The 16,006-nt window shown below is 44.4% G+C and overlaps 1 protein-coding gene across 3 annotated transcripts in view; it reads left to right on the plus strand.

The window, feature by feature from the left end:
• Positions 1–16,006, plus strand: part of NFATC2 (nuclear factor of activated T cells 2) — a 91,324-nt gene that overhangs the window by 41,800 nt on the left and 33,518 nt on the right. For all 3 annotated transcript variants that reach the window (XM_065645490.1, XM_065645491.1, XM_065645489.1), the window contains exon 6: positions 5,526–5,666. In XM_065645490.1, coding sequence (XP_065501562.1) covers positions 5,526–5,666 — 141 coding nt within the window. The remainder of the gene's footprint in view (positions 1–5,525; positions 5,667–16,006) is intronic.

Raw genomic sequence — 16,006 nt, forward strand, 5'->3', positions numbered from 1 at the left:
TGCCACTTCTAATGTGCAACAAAAAGATTTCAGTCTGGAAGGTCTGAGTCAGAAGGAAAATGCCCGCCCTTTTTCAGGCTGTGAGAATAAACTCCCGTTTACTTTTTGTGTTTGCAATACCGCTGCTGGTAAAAGCTAACACCCCAGCATAGTGCACGGAGCGTGGATCTCTGAGCATAATTGAAGCTCAGCAGGTCTTCTCCACAAGGGATTAAAGGGAAATGCTGTGCATACCCGCAGAGATGATCGACAGAGAAGTGAACCGAGGCCATGGTTTTCCTGTCATTAATCACATGCTGGTTTAGTGAGCTGGCTGCAGTTCATAGAAAGTATCATGCTTATCTGACACTGCTGCCATCAGTGCTTGTCACTCCTCCTTCGCAAGGACATCATAAAATAAATTATGTGCAGAGGAGGAGGTGGAGAAAAGCCCTCTATTTTTGGTGCTTTTTTCTTGGATGGCGCTGCGCAAACTGCTGATTAAGTCTTGCTGGCAAATTGGAAACTTGTCATTCATACGGAGTTCTTTTTTTCGTAGCATTTAGATAACGTTTTCAAGGTTTCCCATATTTCACGAGGTTGGAAATTTGCTTTATTTACCTGATTCTCACTTAAGCCTTCCACTGGCTCATACTCCCACCAGGACGTAATTCATCCTATGCCTCCAATTAGAAGATTGCTGCTCTCTAGGGTGCCTCACTGTTGTCTACCTGCCTGCTAGACATGTCCTGCCCTGGTCCCATACTGCAGCTCCCAGCCTTTGCCTCCCCTCCCACCAGAAAGCTCAGGGTGCTTCGATGTGTGATGGATGGGATCAAAGTCTCTCAGGACATTAATGCAGTGGATAAGCATTGGGCACAGGAGCTCTGCTCCTATCAGTCCTGCCACAGGCAGGCAGCGCGTAGTAAATAAACACAGTGTGACAGGAGAAATGAAATATTTACATTGGCTCGTTGAGGTTTGCGCCGAAGTGGAAGAATTAATCCCACAACAAATTACACCTCTGCTATTGCTTCTAGGGTTTGGGATTTTTTTTTAGCGTCAGACACCCAGCTCTATCTGCTCTTCTCAAATCCAGCAGAAATCAGTGGCTGGAGCCAAGAGCCTTTGGGTGTTTGGAAAGGCAGGAGCGGTGAGTCATGGCTTGAAGGCTTCCAGCAAGCTGGGCTGAGCTGGGGCTGCCCTGGGCAGGGGAAGGACCGGGGGGTCCAAGCAGGGACCTGGACACTTGGCCTGCGGATACTGCTGCACCGGGGTGCAGGTCGCGACCCCATCTCTTTTAAGTAGCCACATTTTCTGTCGACGTGGCTTATGACGGCAGTTAGGTGTAATTAGCGATGATGCTAGCGTTGTCCTCACTGCGCTGCAGGTGCGCCTCAATCCTGCTCCTTTCGATCGCCCAGGAGAGCTCTCCTGAACTGATAACAAGGACAACAGGTAAACCTAAGCTTGGGATCCAGTGTTGCAGGTGGTAGAAAGATGGCATGGAGCAGATTTCACTCCAGCAGCTGTTCTTTGGCTTCTGTTTGTGCAGAGGTTTGCATGGAGGCCTGCAGCCACGCAGCAGAAGGCAGCACTGAAATCGTACGCTGGTGCACGGAGGCTGTAGAACACCTTTGCTCTGGAAGCGATGGTCAGACCCGTGCTGCTCTGTTCCTCGTGAGAGGCAGATCATGTTAGTGTTTTTGCTTTGCCTAATTACCCGATCCAGCCCTCTACTCTTATTGCACGTGCAGGGAGAGAGATTGCCGAGATGGTTTCTCTCCGGAGGCTGTTAAGAGGCATTTACCTTCAGTTAAGACTCCTCATAAAAAGAGCCAGCTTTTGGGCAAGACAAGGCAGCGCTTGGGAGCCCTCCGAGCCTGTGGAAGGAAACACGATGCTCAGGCAGGGCTAGAGCTGCTTGTCCCAGGAGATATGTGCAGGAGGAGTGCTGATGGGGAGAGCTGGGCGGCACAGAGGGAAAGGGACTTCCAGGTGGAGCTGGGATCATCTGAGGAGCACGGTAGGGAATACAACTGAGATTGTCACTTTGAACCTGCTAGCAGCTATGGGCGACAGTCTCCTGGGGGAGATGTGGAGGCACAACAGACTTATCCAGGCAGTTAATTGTATCAAAATATCCCTTTTTTCCCTAGAAACCCAATAGCCTCTTTCCTAAAAAAGGAACCATTACAAATGCTGCAGGCAGGTGTGAAAGCAAGAAACATCTCCACCCTCCCACGGCATACTTCCTTACGGGCAGGGTCCAGGCTTGTGCACCCCCTGCGAAGCAGGCCCAGGGTTTTAGGCTGTCTTAGTGTTCCTTCCACGCGCTGGCACAGGGAAGGGGATAAAGGCTGAGCCCCCAAGAAGTGCCCCGTGCACGTGAGCCCAGGCGGGCTGCAGGCAGCAGCGGGTCTGCCCGGCGGCGCGGGCGGGTTCCCCGATTCCCCGCGGGGCTGCGGCTCGCTGGAGGTGGTGCGGCGCTGAGACAGCAGCTCCCTTTCTCTCTTGTGTCACCGCGTGCATTGTATTCCTTGGCACCGCGCGTCCATGACATCTTGATTTGCAGACAGTCAAATAAAATAGAAAAATAATGTCCCCTGTTAATAGGTTGACACACTGCTTCAGGCCAAGTGTGAGTATTTCTATAGCATTTGCTTCGCTGCCTTATGTCAGTAACTGTTCCTATTGAAAGTAAACACCCCATCCGGTTAAATCAACAGCGTTTTGTTTATTCAAAGCTCATAAACTCCAGTAGCTGTAGGTCACTTTATGAAGTGCCAACCCCTGGGGGAAGAGAAGGAATAGTGTGAAATTATTGCATGCAGTCCACCCATCATGAGCCTTAGAGGAAGGGGATTTATTGGCAATTAATATTTCTTGCAGAGGGGGGGAAAAAAACTAATCCTATTGAGGCAGCTCCACACTGAACCTTGAGCCTCTTTACTGGTGGAAACGTGGAATGGGGTGAAACCTTCTTATAGGCCTCAGTAAAAAAAAAAAAAAAAAAGAGATCTTGGAAAATGAAAAGTGGAATTTTTTTTTTAAACACCTACAGGCATGACCAAGCCTGGGTCAGGGCAGAAGCGATTTTGGAGATGCCCGTAGCCTGCTCGTGCTGTGCATCAGCCCGGCTGCCGTGGGCCGGGGCAGCTCGGAGCGGCATCGGGGTACCCGTGGGACACCCCTGCCCGTCGCTTCCAGGCAGCTGCTGGGGCTGCCCCGCTGGGCTGAGGGTGGCAGAAGGGTTTTTGGCATTTCCTAAGAGCCGGGATGCTCATTGTCCGCGGACCGGCCGCCCTCCCCGGCTCCCTGGTAGGTCGCAGCGTACACAAACACTGCGCTCTATGGAAGTTGGACAGAGGTTTGGTCTTCGGCAGCGATTTCCAACTTGCCGAGATCCAAATGTAATTAAGATGAGTCAGACGGTTATTTCCAGGCTAAAATTTGTTCTTCCTCGTCCCAAAAAAGCCTTGAGAACTGCTGATCTGTGGGATGTCAGGTACAAAGCTCTCTGTTAACACACTGAAGTCTGAAGGAGACGTAGGTCAATCCGGAATTTTGATGATGTGGGGCGCTTTGGAAGTGAAATTTGGGGATTGAATAGTGAACAGTGTCCAGGGCAAAGCTTAAATATATTTTCTCTTGACAATTGTAGACATGTTTTTGATGATTGCTATTTACTCTTAAGCTTTTGAGGTTACAAATCCGTCTTTGTGATAAATCCAATTATAAACTCATCAAAAATTTGGGTATTTAGGGAAAGAAATTAATCATACAGCCATGTGAAAGAAGTTAGCAGCTTCTGTGAAAATAATCTGAATATATAGTCTTAATTGGCAGTATCTTAGCCCAGCTGTTGTTGTATATTTGAAGGGAACAATGAGTCATAGGGTTGTTTTAAATAGACTCTAAAAAATGCCTCTCAAATGGCACAAGAAACTTACAAATATTGAATTATCTATATTTTTAACAAGAGCAAAAACTCTGTGTCATGACTGGCAGAAAGGCTTCAGCTGAGCTGCTTCTTGCTAGAAAAGTAGCTCCACTCTTCTACAGACACCCGTCTGAAAGGTTGAATGCTTGTGTTTTCGCACCAAATATTCCAGCATTTTCTTCGTGCGGTGAGAGAATCTGTACAGCTCTTACCACGGCCAAGAGCTGGTGGCTTTTCAGCTTTCTGCCGGTTGCACGGCAGTAACAGGGTGCCGGGACCAGGTCACAGAAAGCACAGCCTGAACATGTAGGATAATATTTCCTTTTTTTTGGCTCAGTAGCCAACGGTGTTCAGTGAAGGGAGGACACAAGTGCTCAGGGACCCTTGGGAGCAGGCTTTTTGTCAGAGAAAGTTAAAATCCAGCCAAGGCAGCTGTGAAATAGATGAGCGGCATCCTCTAGAGGCTTTTCCAGTTGGGGTGGATGAACCTGGAGGAGTTTGAGTGCGGGTCATGAACTCGCAGTTCGCCAGACCCAAACTGCTGCCCACCTGGTCTGGTCACTGGGAAGCTCATGATATTTTCCAGCTGTCCGCGTTGTGGGGAACAATTCTCGCATGTTCACTTTCTTATGCTCCTGCTGCTTGTTAGCAAACAGTTGGAATGGGCTTTCAGGGATGGTGACCAGGATCCTCTGAAGCTTTTCTGACCATGCAAATGGCTGTTTTAATGGGGTGAGAGGGAAGGAGGCAGAGAGGTGATGCTATCCTGGTTTTCTGGCTGATGAAAGAGAGAATAACTTGCTAAAATCACCCTCCAAGTTCGGAGCCAGGAACAGAAAAGACCTTAGAAATCCTTGATCATGTACATGCGCATCTGGATTCCACCCTGCCTTTTCCTTGCTTGCCTTTTGTAATCAAACTCAGTCTGTAACACAGGGTCCTGCTCCTCCGACGCTCAGGCCTCTGCAAAACATGCTTGCACAAAGCCCAGGCCGCGGCAAGTCCCGGTGTGACCCCTGCTCACCGCCACGAGCACGGCTTTGTGATTGTCCCCCTTGTTGTGTGCACAAGGCTCGGTGCCTGCACGTGGAAACGGGGCTTTGCTCGGCAAACGGACTGTTCCAGGCCCAGCGTAGTCCCTGTTGTGTAGGAGGCAGTGGGCTTTTGTAGAAGAGGTTTATTTTAATGTTTTGTTTTTGTTTTTTTCTGAAGGAATTCAGTGTTATTCAGTGGAATCCTCTCTGCAGGTGGAATTTTTGGGCTCCAGGGCTGTAGTGTGCCTGCACTTGAAAATTTGGCCATTTCTTTGGAAACAGACATGGGCAAGTTCCAGCTCATTCATCCAAGCTGTCCTTTCTCAAGGACAAGGAGTAAGGCCAGCACAGCTGAAAGGCTGCAGCCAGCTCCTGAATGTTTCCAAATAAAATGCCTTGAGTAAGTTTATTTTTCCTTCTCAAACCCAAATTTAGCACCCTGGAGAAGCTGCTTTGGCAGTCAACGGATGGTAACGATGACAAGATCGATCTGTGGATAGTTCTGGGAAGATTTGGAAAGTCCTGGTAAAACAGAGTTGGTTTCATTCATGTCTGCAATTTGTCCACAGCCCAAAGGTCTGCTCATGAACTTCCAATGGTTGAAAGACAAGATATTGACAGCTGCCTCGTTTATGGAGGACAACAGATGATCCTGACTGGGCAGAATTTCACAGCAGAGTCCAAGGTGGTGTTCACAGAGAAAACATCAGGTAAGGCAGGTTTGTTTTGGTTTTTTTTCTAACCGTCGCTAATGGGATAATGCAAATCTATAGTGCTGTTGTGTCTCCTGGTCTCATCCTAAGATTCGTGCTTTTGAGTAACTTTGCTCAAGTGAGTAATTCCACCCAAGTTCATGTAAGTAAAACCAAATCACTTGATTTAACCATGTGAGTAAAATTAGACCTGGGAGCAAATGTTTGTGTTATTGGCCTTTCAGCCACTGTTCAGGAGTAGATGAAAGCCACGTAATGGGGAAGTTTCACAAGAATATAGACGCTGGGGATCAGCATGAACAGGATACGTTATCAAAGAAATGGAATGACTGTTACGTGTTCCTGGATGCTTGTTCAGTCTGATGTTTAGTGAACACTGCTGTAGAAATCATAATGGAAATGAACAGTTTTTGTTGACATGAACTACAGGCAAAGGTTGCAATTTCTTCCCTTTGGAAGTCTTCGAGGAAAAAATGTGCATAATGAGTATTTTTATATCAAAGTAAAATTATTTTTATACATATATTGAGTTACAATAACATATAACTTCATCTTCCATATTATTTTCAGATATTTTTACATTGCTAATTTCCATATTGCATCTTAGAAAAAACCAGTTTGAAGCCGCTTAGCTCTCCGAAGGATTTGTCTCTAACTTTACCACATACCCCTGAAACACAGTATTGAAACTTGCCCTGCTTCATTGTGTGCAGGTTTGCATCTCCCCAGTGTTACCGTTACAAGCATCAGTTGAAACCATGCAGACACCTAAGCCTGTACATATGAGTTCATCTGTCCTGCTGCCCAAGCGGGCAGTCACCAGCTTTCCCTGCATAGCCACATACGACTGGTCCCAAGTGGGTCCTCGAGAGAGGAATCTGCAAAAGGAAGGGTCAGGCCGTAGCAAAACAAAACAAATCAAATTCAATTCAAAGAGAAAACTCCCCTGTTACAGCCCAGTGCTACTTTTTTTTTGTAGTAGTAGAGCTTCTTGTTTTAAAACATTTTGCCGAAGTTTTCATGTAGTCTTGCTAGCTCTCGAGTAACTGTGATGGAGAAATGAGCGGCAGGTTGTATATTCTGTCTTTCCATCTTCTCTGCTTATTTCTTCATCTTGCACAGAGCCAGTACTAGGTGGTCCTGAGCCTTGAATGGTGTTGGATTAATATAAATAATAGCAATAAAGAATGGCTACTGTGAGTTATTTAGTTGCCTAGCATCACCTTTACAGCCTTTGCTGCGCTCTCCGTGTTGTGTTTTCATAATGGCATGCTATGATAAACATTACTTGATTTCTACCTCAAAATATGCTTAGCGTGATCAAATGGTTAAGGTGGGCAGCAGAAATCCAGGTTTTCTTGTTTACAGGAGGAAACACAAACATGCATTCTGCTGTAGCTAGTTAAATGTTTTTTTCAGAACTGAATTGTTTCTTTTGTAATATACGCATGCAGGCATTTCATCTCACCTCACTAAGCAGCATGTGTATTTTATTGGATTTTCTAAGGCTTTTGTGAATGGACATTTGTTTCTTTGTAAATTATTTGGACTTGTTTAACTTACTCTTCATTAGACCTGATTTTTGTATTCTAAATTATGTGCTCTGCAAGAATAATAACAATGTCCAGGGATCAAAAAAGCACTCTTCAAATATGAAGGGCCAGATCGTGCCATCCTTTACTCCTGTTGGTTTCAGGACTCTGCAGTACAAAAGAGCAGCAACCTGTTCTATGTAAACTTCTCAGTCCTTTCGTGCTGTTGAGAAGACATGTTATTCCTAAGTTTTCTGTTGATAAACTAAGGTAGAGGCAGCTTAAGTGACATATTCAGTGACTTACAAGGGATTTAAGAAATTGCATTGCCCAAGTGAACAGCATATGCATGATTTATGGGCTAATGGCTATGGCAAAAAGCAAGAATTGGGCCAAAAATCAATGTATCTGGGCATGCTGTGGGTCCCAGTTTCTTCGTGTGCCACCAGCAAGCCGTGCTATTTTACAGCAAAAATGAGAGGCTCTTGGGCCGCTGAACTGTGCAGGTTCAGAAGAGCCTGTGCAGTCAGAGCAATTTCCTTGGCACTCTGTATTTCCTTTTAAGCCCGCATGTTAACTCCTTCCTGCTGTGCTGCCACTGTTCCGTCAATGTCAGCGAATCCTGAAGGTGCACGGGAACATGCTTGGCAGCCCGCGACGGTACCTGTCCCAGGAACGGTTTGCAGTAACTAAAGGAGATGATACACTGAAAGGAGGTAGCTCTTAATGTCATTTCGAGGAAACATCCAAAATGCCCTGCCCCTATTTCCATATAAGAGCAGAGAAGGCTCTGGCTGGAATAGACGTTAGAAAGTAAAAAGGACAACAACATTTTCCATACTAAATCTAAAGCTTTTCTTTGCTGCTGGAGAAACCGCTTTTTTTTTTTTTTTTTTTTTTTTTTTTTACCTCCTGGTAATGGAGAGTCATGACTTCTCCCAGCGGCAGTGCCCAGTCTGGAGCAGGGATTTGTGTGCTGGTGTTCCATATCCTGCCTCCCCACCGCTCTCGGGCTCCGCAGGCAGTCTCAGCCTGCTGCACTTCAAACAAATGATTGGCAGAGGGGGAATTTAGAGGATGGGAGGCCCAGAGTCAAATCTTTGGTCTAAATCAGAATTCTGTGTAGTTTGCAGTGGGTTATCCGGGGGATTCTGCTCCGTGCTGCAGGAGAGCTTGTTCTCTGTGTATCCATGTGCTGCTTTATAATGCAGTGGTACCTCTTACAGTTATGCCCTGAAGTGCTTTTAAGTGAAGATTGCTTTCTTTAATAGGTATATCTTAAGGTGAGGAAGGTTAAGGAGCTGAGCTGGATATGCAAATCATGCAGGAGCTGACCTAACTGGCTGACTGCAGCAGATGGAGAGTTAAGCCTTTGTGCTTGGGTTGTCAGCAGTTAATGAGTGTCCCAGCCTGCCTGAAATTTAGAGTCTTACGCACCTGTGACTTTCAACTTCACTCTTCATAAATGGTAGACAATTTTAATTATCATTACTGTGTCCACGCTTAGTCTTTGTTGCATTAGGCTTCATGAACACAGAGCAAAAAGGGCCAGTTCTGCAGCCTGATTTATCAATTAGAAATGTCGCTGGGTGCAAGGAGGAGGTGGATCTCGCGCTCGCCTCGGGGAGCTCGCTCGCTGCAGATCCAATCTGCACAGCGCCTTGCAAAAAGCGCTGATAAGCTGCTCAGAAGCAAAGTAAGCCACAATAAACATGCTGGTGGGTGGATGGTGCATCGCTGGCGTGGCCCTGTCCTTGTTGCACCCTCATCCAGAGCACGACTCTGCCCCCGGGGAGCCTGAGACAGAATTGCGCCTTTGTGAAGGCAGGGAGATGCACCAGCTCGCAGGGGAAACGTGGTTTTCTTTGAGTTTCATTTTCACAGCTCAACAAGCCTTGTCTGTGCTAGCAAGTGGTATTTGATTTCCCACTTTTGCCACCAGTTTTAGCTCTACTAGTAACAACAACAGTGAGAGCAGTAGTGTAGATAAGCATCTAATAGCTTTCGGCATGCTGTACTCCATAGGGCTCCTGGACTTGGCTTGCTTGTCCAGTGTTTAAGATGAGAATAAGACTCATTTTTTCCCCAAAAACCATTGTGCAGGTATCTTTGTGCAGTGAGATATCCTCCTGTTCTTTGTTTCACAGACTCCAAAATCTGGGTGTACCTTGAACCTGGGGTCTGGCTCTGTCTCTGGTGAAGCAGGTGCTGAGAAGGTGGCAGCCCATGTGCCTTGCAAAACTGAGGAAACTGCTGTTGGGGCTCACAATTGTAGATTAGGTTTTATCCCTCAGACAGACACTCAAAACCTATTTCAGTTCCCTCTGGATCTTGTAGGCAATTCTTCACTCACTACTAGCAATGCAGAGAAATGTAGAACTGTTCATATTTGTGACGGAAATACAAGATGCTTCTAAGAGCAATAATGAATGGTTTTTACTTCTTTGTTACACAGCACTATGGATGTGTATATTTTTCCCCTAGAAATACCTGGAAAATATTCCACAGATTATTCAGGCATGTCATTATGAAAATAACTGCCTTATTTTATTACGCGAACTATGAACTATTGCAGTGAGCTCACCGATCAGAGGTCTGTAAAAGTCTCTTGTTTTAGGCTTGTGAGAGGAAATGGCAGCAGGAAGCAAAATGAAGGGTGCTGGAGCTCAGCGCTGTGTATGCGAGCGAGGGGATAAAGTATTTGAGTTTTAAATGCTGATGCTTAAATAGCATTCATTTTCTTAACGATAAGGTTTATCACCATGCAGACATGATAGTTATGAGTTCTTTTTGTTATCTCTTCCTGATGAAAGATTGTAATCAGTAGCTGCTATAAGCCAGGGGAACTCATGAATTCGGTAGAGTCAGTCCAGCACACAAAAGCGGAGTTTGGCTGAAGGAATTGAAGATCGAAACTCAGAGACGCATAACTGAGCCCAGCTAGATAAAAATAGGTCAGGGGAAGCAACTAGATCAGATTGTACAGATAGAAATTTTTCAAGTGCACGTATTCTTTTAATTTTGATCTGGAAGAGAAAGCTTGAAGAGCAGTCTTATGGCTATCAAGGATTTGGAATATGCTAAAGGTCAAGGGTGTTAGCGTTTGGTTGGGGCCCAGATCTTAAAATACAGCTAAAAAAAGAAAAAGTTTGGAATTCCCCCTTTTATTTGTTTTAATTGTCATGTAACAGTTTGCAAGTCGGATGTTGTTGGTTGCGTTGTGTTTACTCCCATTTGTGTACTGGTTACCGCTGCTCTGCTGTGAGTGATAGAGGAGTTTCGTGTTTCTCTGGGAGAAAAGTGCAAATGGACTGTGCTTTCCCCTGCCAAACTCTTATGGTGGCCACATGGACACCATGAATCATCGCTAGGACAATGTGGGTGGTGGAGGAACAACCCAAACAGAAAGCATACATCTCTGGAGTAGATCCACCATAAATCTTTCATTTCGGCCATGCAGTGTAAAGTGAGGAGGTGGTGCTCTCTGTGCCCTTTGAACTGATGCAGCTGTCAAGGCCTCTGAAGCACGGACACTCAAAAGTCCATTTGACAAAAATAAACCTTTCCAGTTCTAGATTCAAGCAATGGAGTTCTAGTTTCTTTTTCCCTTGAGTTTCTGTATGTCTGTCACCTCAGTGATATTTTCATGACAGTGGTTTCTTAGGATGCTAATAGCTGCAGCAGGTGAACTCTTTTACAGGTGATGCCTTTTATAGCCCATATGTGTTGTAATTGTATAACTTGATATGTCTCTGCTCAAAATCAGCCAAATGACGTAAAACACGAAACAGTCTTCTGGCCAAGACAACTCACTATAGAAAACTGTGGTGGGATGGCATTATGGCATGTATAATGTGAACAGAATGTGGCTTGTGTATTGGTTTTGATGACAGTGAGGAACTACGCTGAGGATCGTGGTCCTTTGCGGGAAATGTGAAAGGACATTATAAGACTCTTACAGTAATATTCCCATTTTCTGTTGTGTCAAGTCTGAAATTTCTCACCGTGCCCCAAACAGGGAACTAAATGCCTGTTGGTAGTCTGACAGTTCCATGAATGATCAAGAAACTCCATGGGAATGCAAAAAATAGCAAACTATTTTCAACAATTATCTCTTTGAACTTAATGGTGCAAAATTAATGATGCCATTTTCTCAGGCAAATTATAGATAAAAAAGACACCAAAAGGTTTGAGGGTTTTTTTTTTTTAAAACTTTCTTTTTTTTCCCCCAGATCCATCCAACAGAGGTATTTGCTATCTGGCCCAGGCAAACAGTACTCTCACTGACTTTCTAAATTAATGAACTGAAATAGAATGTTTAAGTTATGGAGAACTGAGGGGAACAGAACATATCTTAGAACTAGGATCATAACTCAGACACATGGTCCACTGCTGACCATGCATTATAGTGTAGGTTTTTAAGGTGTCTTAACCTGAGACAAAAGCCCAGTATCTGGGGAAGAAAAACAAACTTTGGGGGTTTTTGTTTGTTTTTTAATGGGAAAGGCTAAGGAAAAAAAAGCAGAAATATCTGGGATTGGTTATAAAGTTAGCAAAACTGAGAGTGGTACGGTAATCTTAAATGATTCAATTTGTTTGCAACATGTGAGGTTCCACAGAAAGTATACGAAATATATTTGCTATCTTGCTGTTTTCTCGGCAGTTTTAGAATGAGCACACAGGCACTTTCTCTGCTCCATGCAGTCCGTGGCCGGAGTCCAGCATCTAAAGCTGGATGCACATCTCCGCTCTGAATCTGTGGAGCGATGGGATGAACCTGGGGAATAAATTATAGATGTCTCTGTCCGGTGGCCCACCTGATTTTGGCATTAGCTAAAGGTGATCACCTTGCAGCTTAATTCCTCGTGCCTTGCAATGCACCAGAAGAAGGCAGTAGCAAAGAATTACCAGTAGCAATCAGTAAGATTAGAGTTTGCCCTTTTTTTGCTGTGCAAATTAGAACGTTTCAGGGTAAATGGGAAACCACCTGCTTTTTCTTGCTGCTATAGCTGACGAAAACCCAGCAAACCTTCCTCCCCTCAGGTTTACCCCTGGATGAAATGTGTTGCCTGCCCCAGGTGTTCTTGTAATCCCATGGGGCAATTGTCAGACATTAAATTGGGGATCCCAGAAAAACACTGCAAAACAGGAAAAAATCTAAGGATCACACACACAAAAATGCAAAAGAGTGTGGCTGCAGAAACGAAGTTGCCATAGCTGTTAGAGACTCAGCGAGACAGGGTGGAATCCAGTGTTTTGGAAGGTTTCCCTGTATGACACAAGATTTTGGAATTTTACAGCTGGTAAATCCTTATTAACACAGGCAGCCACTACTGGCCTGGATTCCCTGGCTCACTGTTTACTATGGGGGCGCCTAGTGGAAGTGTGCCTGGTCCTGATTATTCAGCTTTGAATCTTAATTGTTTGAAGAGAATATTAAAAAATAAAAATATTTTTTGGAATAAACAAAAGGCAGAGAGACAAGCTCCCATCACCTGTTGACAGAAAATTGATCATGTAAAAAGCTGGCAAGGGGAGTGGAATTCCCTATTCTCCCACTTAGTCATCGCATCCTGGTGTGACTCATTTTATTACATGGAGGTTCCCAGTGGTTTTATTTTGAGAGGAGCTTTTGTTTAATAATTTATACACACACACACAAACACACGTATAATCTTGAAAAAAACAACAAATCTATTTTGATGAATTGGCATAAGGAATCACTTGGAAGAGCTCTGGAATGACAGACTGCCCCTGCTGCTTCACTACTCAACTACTGTATTTATGCTTTATTTTAGCGTGAAATGAATTCCTCAACAATAGATGGGGAGAAATCTCCTCTAGACTTGTTCTCACTGTGCAAAATGTCAGATTCGGGGCTGGGCTGGATGGCGGATGACTAATCCATTGGCCTTTTACCTCCCAGACCTTGACTTGTATCTTTGGCCTTGGTGACTCAAACTTCTGTCCTCAGTGAAATGAAGGCACTGGTCTCAGCTCATCATAAACAGAGCTGCATTAACTGCAGTGGGCAGTCTTGCTTCAGAAAGGAAAAGAGATCCATGGAAATCAAGCTCAGTGAAAAATTCAGTAGCTCTACTTTTGAGAGTTTTAAATTCATTCATGCTGCGTGTGCTCTAAAGTTTGAAAACTATTCTGAAGTAAAAGCGTAGGAGGAGACCACTCCTCAGGACCAGGTGCTCAGCAACCTTGCACTGACATGAAGCAGAATAACTTCCCAGCTGAAATCAGAATTCACCCCTGAAAAGAGCAGCAGAGACTTTGTGTGAGTGTTTCCCTACCTGTAAGGTTTCCACATCGCAGAAGTGGTGTCTGTTCTGCTGGAAAGCGTTCGTCGTTGTTTACTTTGTTCTTGGAGTGGCTCTAAAAAACCTTGACTGTTTTCCAGAGATGCTTGTCATCTCCTGATAAAAGCTGACAGAGATAATCGCTGTGCTTTTTTGGAAGACCTTCCAAGAAACAGAGTGAATAGGGACAATTCATCAGAAGCCCAAAGGGAACTCTGCGGAAATGTGTAGTCGGAGCAGCTGCCCCACTAGCAACCAGGCTCAGTTTCTTTGGGGAGCTGGCATGGCTTGCTGCCTGGGAAAAAGGTAACAGGTTGTTCATTAAGTAATTTGTGTAATGCTTGACTGAAAAGCAATGTACATTTTCAAGCATAAAATCACATGCAGGCACAGAATCACATACAGAATTGGCACAATAGTATACTTAAGTCTTCAACTGGAGAGACCTGCAAAGAAAATTTCCTGAACCTCTCAGTCCATCAGTCATGCTTGTTCAAATAAAGCAGTAAGTTTGTTTCTCTGCTAGTTACTGACCCCAAAGTCATGAGTAAGGGATCGTGAATAATGTGTAAAAGCTGTAACTGGTTCAGAAAACCTTTAATTGGCTAATTAAAAAAAGCCCTATGAGGGGCTGCAGAGAATCACGCAAAATATTCCTAATGCAGACTGACGTTTTGATTTTCCCCAAAGTTTCAAGCAAGACTTTTGGTATGGTCATAGTTTGAGTTAGAGAGGGTAGAATTACTTTCTTCCAACAACTCATTCATTCCTCCAAAGAGTGCTGACACAATCAGATCTCTCACCAGGGTTTAATGCTAAGTCTCATAGCCCTGAAGCAGCACAAAAATCTCTATTTCCTGAACATTTCACTGACCTGCGGTGTTAAAGACTTGCCAACTAAGGCAAACCATTAAGTGAGCAGGGAACCACAACAGTAAAAATACTGCATGAAGCAGCCATGGCTGGTAAGACCTCAGGGTCTAAGCCCAAAAATGTTTTATCATCTTTAGTGGAACTGCTGCTGTTTTCAGAGGTGCGGATTGAATTCCCCGTTGCGGAGGTAGAGTTTGAGACACACCACACACAGAGACCTGGCACCAAGCTCTGGTGTGATCCACACATGCCCTGGGACATCCTTGCAGCGCCCTGGCTGGGGTGTATCGCTGCTGGGACAGCCTGCGACTTGCCGAGCACCCGCTCTCTGCATCTGGGCGCTCTTAAAATACTTCAGCAAAAACGATGCTGTTGCTCTTTTGCAGCTTTCCTACCCCTCCCCTGTTGAAGCAGGTTTAACTGTATGCAGTTAACAGCTATCTGTACTTGTAGACTTCAGATTAAGTTATTAGTCAAGCTGGTTCTTGGTCATTTGTCCCATTTGTGGCATGATAGAATTACAGGGTAATTAAGGCCAGGAGGGACCTCAGGAGGTCATTGAGGCCAGTGTCCTGCTCAAAGAAAAACGCATCTGCAGCATTTAGGCACTACTTGGGTCACAACAGTGGCACCGGAGAACAGGGCCAACTTTGGAGTATCCGGGTTGTGACACACGCTTTGCATGGGGGCCTGTGCTCTGCCATCGTATCAGCATTACAATTTTTAGTACATCTTTACAATAAAAATCCCGTTTTTGCTGATGTTTTTCTTCAAAAATTCGCTTTAATTTTCCCCTCAAAAATTTATCATTTACACACAGTTTGAAGATGATAAATGCATTGACAGTTTGTAAGTTTTCTCTGTTTAAAATTTCCTCAAATTGTCCTACAGACAAGCCTTAGACTTTTCAATTTATTCTTCCTGCTCTCTGTTAACTCTTTGAGTGTGATAATCAAAAGATTTCTTTTAATTATTGGCAAAAAGGATAGGTTAAAGTAGATAGATTTCTGAATGTGATTGTATTTTTTGTTTTATTCATGACCTCATCCCTCTCCCAAAAGGTCGCTGTAATGCATGTTTCCAGAGGAGTTAAAAGAAAAGCTAATATTGATTGTCTCAAGCTAAAGTTTGTACATTCGCAACTATAAAATTGAAGCAGTGAGACAGATGGAGCCACGTCATTATATTTAAGCGTAAAGGTCAGGGAGTGAGCTGCAGAGTGGATATATTCAACAGGGCTTCGGTGCTTAAAGAACAGGGATTGCTGCTGATGACAGATTTGTTAAAAACCTGTTTAGCAGCCATGAGCATAATATATCCAAACAGAAGCATCTATCATCATTAGAATGATAACCTGAAATACATTTATTTCTTGATTGATTTGGCTTATTCTTGTTCTTACTCTTAATCCCCACAGACTTTGGACTCAGCCTAAATATCATTTGATTTTTATGGTTGGCTTCATTAGCTTTTAGTGCAATTTCAGTGGCTTGGTTACTAAATCAAATCCACTGTGGTTGTGGTTGCATATGTTTCACAGGCCTCTTGAATACAGCAGATGACTTGGAGGCCCATTTCTCCTTTATTTTATGCATTTTGGACCAACAGATCCTTTTGATTTCTA

This window comes from Caloenas nicobarica, chromosome 15 (assembly GCF_036013445.1).
Source record: "Caloenas nicobarica isolate bCalNic1 chromosome 15, bCalNic1.hap1, whole genome shotgun sequence".
NCBI classification, from domain to species: Eukaryota; Metazoa; Chordata; class Aves; order Columbiformes; family Columbidae; genus Caloenas; species Caloenas nicobarica.